The sequence below is a fragment of the Phasianus colchicus genome, chromosome 6 (assembly GCF_987193195.1).
Source record: "Phasianus colchicus chromosome 6, bPhaCol1.hap1.1, whole genome shotgun sequence".
Taxonomy (NCBI): domain Eukaryota; kingdom Metazoa; phylum Chordata; class Aves; order Galliformes; family Phasianidae; genus Phasianus; species Phasianus colchicus.
In genome coordinates, this window is record NC_143441.1 from 30,703,408 (window position 1) to 30,711,231 (window position 7,824).

The window sequence follows — 7,824 nt, forward strand, 5'->3', positions numbered from 1 at the left end:
GAGCAATTAAAAAAAAAAAAGCAAATAAAAAATGAGAGAATACAAACTCTAAGAAAATAGATATTTTTCAATATTTTATGTTGCCAAATATCCCTCAAAAAGAGACAGTACAACACTATTAAACACTATGCTATTCCTTCCAATATATTGCAAAATTGAACACCCAGAAAATAAAGTTTCTAAAGAAATCATTATACCGTTTAATCCTCATTACAATACTTATCACCATGATTTACTTACATTATTTCCTATGACTATAGGATTTACTAGTATGATTTTCCCTTATAAAAGAACACAACAACATTCAAATGAGAAAAAAAAAAAGCTCATTATCTAGCAGGTTTAAGAAATCAAAACACATTCAGTTACTTCTAGCTACAGTCATAAACAATGCAAAAATCTGCCTGGCAGTACACTAAACAGCTTTACTTACAGCAGCTTGCTGTTGCTTTAATTTGTCTCTATATTCTTCCAGTTCTTGAAGACTAAGTACAGGAGGAAGCCTCTGCACATAAATAACAAATAAAATTCAGTGAGAAATTAAAGTAAACAAAATACACAGGCAGCATAATCTAACCAAACACTTTTATTTAGGAAACTTTCTTACTGCTTCTGCAATCTAATTTGTATTCAAATTAAGAATACTTAAATCAGTTTTAAAGAATATAATATCATAATTATCCTCTTTTAAGCCATATATACACATACACAAGGCTCACATCATTGAAATGACTTGTGTCTGTTAATTCAGGCTGCTTAAAAAAAAAAAAATAGAACAGATGTTTTTTCCTCCAAATATATGGCCTTTTTCAAAGTAGTTTAAAGTAGTGTAAAGGTCAGAACAACAGGCTTGATATTAATTCTATCACATTAAAAGAAGAAACTCCATACCAATATCATATGATAGAAGCTCCATATAACAGCAAGAAAATTCAGGGGCAGGGAGGGGGAAATAAAAACAAAACCAAGCAGTTTTGCATGGAAGTGCATTACTGACAGAAGTTGACTTTTGACCCTTGTTTTTATCTATATTATTGCCTTTTCTTTTACAAAAACAACTCACCTCCAATTCATACTTCACAATATCAAAGGCATCATTGGAAAAATAAACTTCTTCAATACTATTAATTATTTCTTGCTGAGCTTGAGGATCAGTTGGTTCTTCCCATGATTCTCTGAGTTCCTCCTTCATAAAACAAAAAAAGATGATTTCCATTATATAACATCACATCCTAGAAAGAACAATGCTTACCAAAACAAGATTTTTTTGAAAATCTTCAGCACAAGAATAGCTTGTGTCAATGGCTTCTTCTTAACACATTTCAGATTTTTTGCTAGCTAGTGGGGTAGTTTAAACAGACATGCACTAAGGGCTTTTTGACTGGTAACATTCAAGATGAGCATTCTCTTCCCTCCTGTCACAATCTCATGTGGAAGGTTTTCCCAAGAATCCAACTGCAACCATCAGTCATCACAAACTGAGGACTGAGTCTGAACCTCTCACCCTCCCATTCTAGGGGAGGCTGCAAGAAAGAAGGGGACAGACTCTTTAGCAGGGTCTGTGGTGACAGGATGAGGGGAAATGGTTTCAGACTAAAAGATGGAAGATTCAGATCTAATATAAGGAAGAAGTTTTTACAATAAGGGTGGTGAGGCACTAACACAGGTTGCCCAGAGAGGTGGTGGATGCCCCATCTGACCCTGGAGACAATGAAGGTGAGGCTGGACAGGGCTCTGAGCAACCTGATCAAGCTGTAGGTTCTCCTACTCATTGCAGGGGAGTAGACCAGATGGCCATTAAAGGTCTCTTCCAACTCAAACAATTTTATGACAGTGGATGTTTTAAATAATACTTGTACTTTTCCAGTGGCTGTTCCCACTGAAGGATTGAGAAACCTTTATGAGAGACTCAAAAGGGGAAAAAATATAAAATTCAAGACAGAACACTGATCACATTGCTTGACAAGGGAATTTAATCCTGATTAAGTGATCCAGCAGACTGAAGTGTCCTATTAAAATCCAAACAGACAAGCTGTTAAGAGTGGGACAAGGTGCCTGTACTTCCGTCACTAGGAACTGGAGGGCTGATTTCACTGTCCAGAGGCAGCAGATTTGAGATTAATTTACTGAACAGTCACGACCATCCTTATTTTGCACACCACTCACTAACATTAATGCCTACACATTACAAGGAAAAGTGTAGTTTCAAACACAGAGCAAGATGATGCTTTTCTGTACAAATAGAGCCAGGCACGGGGTGAGTAGCAAGGAGCTTCCTAAAGCATCACAACCAGCCACTGCTCCTCTGAAGTACTTCTCACAAGGAAATAAAAAACATTAAAAATAAAAATATTTTTTCCCTTCTGGGCTTCCTAACAGATGGCAGCTTTATGCTGTACCAACAGCTCCCTTATAAACTGCCTTAATATTTTACAGTACATTGAGTTTTATCTATAACAACCGAAATTAAAACTTATCCAAGATGGGCAGCAGGGTTGGCTTAATTTGTTCACTAATGCCCTGCAAATGGAATCACCTAATTTATCACCTGGGTGTGTGGCTACAAGTTTCAGAACGGTGGTTTGTTAAAAGGAAAAGGAAGCAAAAACAAAATCCAGGAAATGTTTAGAACCATTTGGATTTCCAGAGCTGTCACACTGGTGACAGGGTATGTCAATGCCATAGGTAGATCAGTGGTGACTGACAGCCCCTCCCATACATTAAGAAAGCTATTGGGGACATATGTTGTTCTGGATTTAGAGCCATTTGATATGATAATCAGTTGGGAAGGCTGTTGTTAATACAAACATTTCAATGAAACCTAGCCAGTGACCCTTTCATCTTTGCAGAATACCACATCTGTCACTACAAACATAAAGCTGAGATTTACGTGGCTAGAAAAATTACCAAAAATCCATTTTTTCCTTTCTCAGAATGGTCATTTTTTTCCTTAATTTCTTTCCAAAACACTAACTAGGCAAACATCTGTTAAATAGACAGATTTTTTCTTTATCTTATTCACTCTTTCTAGAGGAACAGTACAGAAAACGACTCCCCAGGATAAGCTTAAGCTCCCATATCCATTACAATATTTGCCAGCAGACATTAGGCTGTGATAAATTGCTGCTTCCAGTCCATCATGCTCCACTAGTTTCAGACAACTGAAGCCTCAAGGCCAGACCCTTCTCTCGCCACTGAAGGAAGCAAACATCCTCGGCTAGTTTGTTTGGTGATATTCATTTCTCCTTATCCCTTCAACCAGATACACAAAAAAGTTTCCAATCTACATATGAAGCTCACAGTTTCACGGGCCTCAGGGAAGGACAGATTTTGCACTGTGGAATGAGTATTTGCACACTGTGCAGAGCCACAGAGAGAAGATTAGTTAAATCCCTCAAGGCAGTTTTCTACCTCAAAACATTTTTTTTTTAATTATTGCTATTGAAATATCTGCCTTCTAAAAATAATTTAACAAAAAATCAACAGTACAGCATTCTTTAATAGGAAGTTTGATGTGCATTAAGAAGTTCCAAGAAGTTATCTGAATAGCAAAATATACAAATATATATATATATATATATATATACACATACATATAATTGGGATGGAAGGAACCCTGTCATGATTATCATGCAGACAATTTCACCACTGCTAAACTGAATCACATACACTGGAGATCAGTAAGAGCAGCACATCAGCACAGTGGACCCAAGCACTATAGTCCAGCTGCCCAGATTAATGCACACATCCAGCAGTGGGAGCTCTCCAAACAGCCAGCTAAAATGCTATTACAAGGGCTACTCATTTTTCTCAAGTTTTGCTTTACCTACTTAAAACACCCACCACTTGTGGTGATGTGCAAACAGGATTTATTTCCTTTTTTTTTTTTTGCCAGTACTTTGGACCACACTTTCACAGAATGACAGCTTAGCCTGTCAAACACACTTCTCTGGAGGACATAAGTATTGTCTTCTGACTCACACAGAACAGAGAAAGATAGTTTCTGGGCAGGGTGTGGGTGTAGAAACAAAGAACTGTCTGTCTGCCACCTTGCAAATTTGAAGAAGCCACTGCTTCTTAAAAAAGAAGTGTTTACGTCCACAAACTTCCCACAGTGTTTTGCCTTCCTGGCCTATGGAAACAGAAGTTCATGGTTCTGAGAGCCCACAGCAATTACCTGACCTTTATTTCAGAAGAGTCATTTCATTGCAGACTCATCTGAATGGCAGTTCAGGAAGTTTCAGATCACTTACCTAGCTATTTCCCTATGTCACACTCCCACTCTTTTGTTCTACACTGCCTGCAACATGAAAAACATTGCTAACAAAGCCTCACCAGTACAGAGTTGAAGCAAACGCCTTCTGCATTCTTGTCACAATCAACCAAAAGACTTGGGAAGCAGGCATTAAGAAAAGTTTGTGATCAGGAGTGTTAATAGATACCATTTAGACAAAGAAAAAAAAATCTAAAAAGCTTCGAGCCTAATTAGAAGCTCAAGGTGAGTGATAGCTGATGCAACCCTACCAAGAGAGCCAGGGGCCAAATTTGCTCATTACTCATTTGGACACAGCCTCTCTACTCTCCTCATGAGTGAAAGAACACTGAACGTGCTGTCAACTTATATCCCTCCATTCTGAGCTCAGATAACACCTGCATTAAGAGAAAAGCTCTTCCCAAACTCCAGGATGAGCCCAACAGTGGGCCAGCATCCATCAAATAAGCTATATGTAAAAGTTATTTTTATACATATAGACAGAAGCACACAACAGGGATTCTAGCCATATCACTATAGGAAAAACATTAAAAATAAACTTCTTCAAATGTTGTTTACAACCATAAGACAAAGTCAACTACTTTTTATACACCGCATATGAGCTGATTATTGTCAATATAGAAATTTATGGAATTCAAAGTCACCTTGTTATTAATACACTTGAATTCAAGTGTACTAAATACCTCTCAACACCCTCTAACAGAATCTATTAAATAAATGTGTTAACAGCTTGGAAAATAACAAAATGAGAACAGCAGAGGAGCTCAAAAGTCAGTAGCGCAATTCTGTATCATTCTTAACACACACCATTTTCAACAAAAAAAAAGAATAACCACAGTTCCCCTGAGCAATCAGGGCATGGATGAAGTACAGTACCTCAACCAAAAAAACAAAAAACAAACAAACAAAAAAAAACCCACAATACATCTCCTCTCTCTTCTAGAGAAAATTTGCTTTTCAGCTCATATTTCTCTGATCTACAGATCGTATCACTGACTTAACTATTCTAGATGCATTGCTCTGGGTGACAAGTTGGCAGCATGATTCCGTTTGACAAGAGAAACTTGAACATGTTAGCTGGTGATTCATCTTCATATGATGCAAGCAGACCAAAATTCTTTCCGCATAGTTGCAGAACCCATTGGGAGCAATGGTTAATGTGATCTCATACACTCAGGGGTATTCAGTAAAAGATTCAGGTAGCAAACCATTTCATTGGTCAGGAAAAGAAGGGGGAAAAAAAATACAAAAAAAAAAAAAACAAAAAAACAAAAAGCCCCACCACACACAACCCACAAAATAGAGGAATATCCTCACCACTTTCACATGCTTATTAGGAAGCAGCTTTCGTATATTAAGACCAAAAAGAATCTGAGGGAATACAACATCAGTGCATCTCTTTGCCTGTCCCCTGTATTTTCTATTTAACCTTCATATGAGTTGAATCTGTGCTTCTCTTTATTTTGAATTTATTTTTGTCTTTGTCTTTCAATTTCCTTTACCAAACTTGTTGACTGCTATAAAAGAGTTACAAGAGGGATTAGCTTACATCCAGCAAAGCTGCTTTATCCAGTAGTTATTATGTAATTCTGATTGGTGACGTCAGTATGTTGCTGTGGCATCAAACACAAGTTCAGTTCAGAAGAAATACCTATATCCAAGGGCTCAATGACTTTCAACTTCTGTGCAGTACTGAAACCTAATCTCCTTGATGGTTATGCACACAGCAAACACAAACACCACCACAAATTCCTGCTTTCAAGAACAGGTATCAGAATCTAAGCCCACAGTGTAGAAGACATCTTACAGTGTCTCGTCTGATGTCTTATCATTTGAAAAGTAAAATCATACAATGAAGGTTGTAGCAAAGTAAAGGAGGCATGCCAATATAAATCCTCCCTCCCAGGCAAGGCCTGGAACTGAAGCTGACAAACAGCTTGGGACCAAAACCAGGAGCTAAACTGATCAAAAGTCAGTATTTTTACTCAATATTCAGCTGACCCCATGTTTTCTTTTTCAGATAAACAGTGACCTGTGCAGGTGTTTCACTGAATACAGCTTTTTGAGAAAGAGAAAGTTAACTTAAATCTCTCAGAATACTCAGAATCTGAATATTCAGAAAAAAATCTGAGTATAGTAGTTACTTCTTACATAAAACATTTTGTAAGGAACAACAAAAAAAACAAAACTAAAAATATAAAAGTTTTATCTATGGCACACGAGAGAACAACTTTTTAAAAGTTCCAAGTTCTAATGTTGCTGCAATCTTGTCTTTTCAGGCACAAAATCCCTAATTTTCACAAGATTCTGTTTGCAAAACAGCTGAAGACAGTGCTGTCACATTACAAAGGGTTGATGGCATACAACTGCCAGAAATCTGACAGAAATTAATGAAAAAAACTTGCAAATTATTGAGACGTGTTTTCCCATTGTTAGCAATACAAAGTGTAGGCTTACCAGACACAAAACATCAAACCGCCACATAACAGAAACCCAGCCAAGATACCCTACATCTATTTTTACCTGCAGAGTCAACTTGGCTAGAAAGACAGTCTGAAATTCGATGCTCAGTAGCTGGCAGGAATCTGAAGTTTTGAAATCTGAGCCATAGAGATGAGGCAGTTCTTTCAACATCACTGCAATTGAATACCTCGAGTCTTTGAAATCAATACATTGACCACTGTTTAATAGAATATTATGTACCAATTTAGAGATAGTTATTAGATTTTTTTAAACAAAGAATAACATTGATTTTCTGGTCTGCCTCAGCACAAGCATCATATTACAAAGTACCTACACAGAAACAGAGAAACACAGAATTTTAATGCTAAAATAAGACATCAACCGAGTAACTTAAGCAACTCTGTGGTTAAAGGCAAAGTCCATATTAGAGGAAAACAATAAGCATCATCCACAGCAAGTCTTGTGAATCATCTGGTCAGACCAACAGGGTATAAGGAGTGGCCAAAATGTGGGATAACAGAGAGCTCATATATTTTAAGCAGCAAGACAAATAAAAACAAAGGCATTATTATTATAGTTATAACAAATACAGCAGAAAATAAAGTTAATGATGTATACTGAAGATGAAAATCACAAAATTCTGAAACAAACTTAATGGCAGCAAACCCATGAAGAGACTGAAAATCAATATTAGAACTATATGAGTGACAACTCTGAAGTTCCAAGAAAGAAATTTTAAAGCATCTTCATTTTGATTTGGTGCACTGCTTTACTTTGCAATTCAATTCTTTCATAAAAATATTTCAAAAGATATATTCAGGATGAAAAAAAAGGTGTCAAAAAAGAACAGCAGCAAAGCAGATGCTGGGACAAAACAAAAAAACCAAAACAACGTATCATTTAAATATAAAACGAAAAATGAAGCGGATGGAATCATACCTTAGTAGGAAACCGGAGGTTTTCAATAGGACTGAGGTCATGAACACTCTCCTGAGGACTTCTCAGACCCTTTAAAAGAATTTTAATCATCAGTTAATGTTGATTACTTTACATATCTTGAAATCAAACTGCACAACTCTCGCCTGCTG

At 36.8% G+C, this 7,824-nt stretch overlaps 1 protein-coding gene across 1 annotated transcript in view; it reads right to left on the minus strand.

Moving 5' to 3' along the window:
* Positions 1-7,824, minus strand: part of VPS50 (VPS50 subunit of EARP/GARPII complex) — a 66,859-nt gene that overhangs the window by 56,968 nt on the left and 2,067 nt on the right. Inside the window, exons 2-4 of the mRNA XM_031614307.2 lie at positions 7,676-7,744; positions 1,064-1,186; positions 434-505 (exon numbers count right to left, since the gene is read on the minus strand). Coding sequence (XP_031470167.2) covers positions 434-505; positions 1,064-1,186; positions 7,676-7,744 — 264 coding nt within the window. The remainder of the gene's footprint in view (positions 1-433; positions 506-1,063; positions 1,187-7,675; positions 7,745-7,824) is intronic.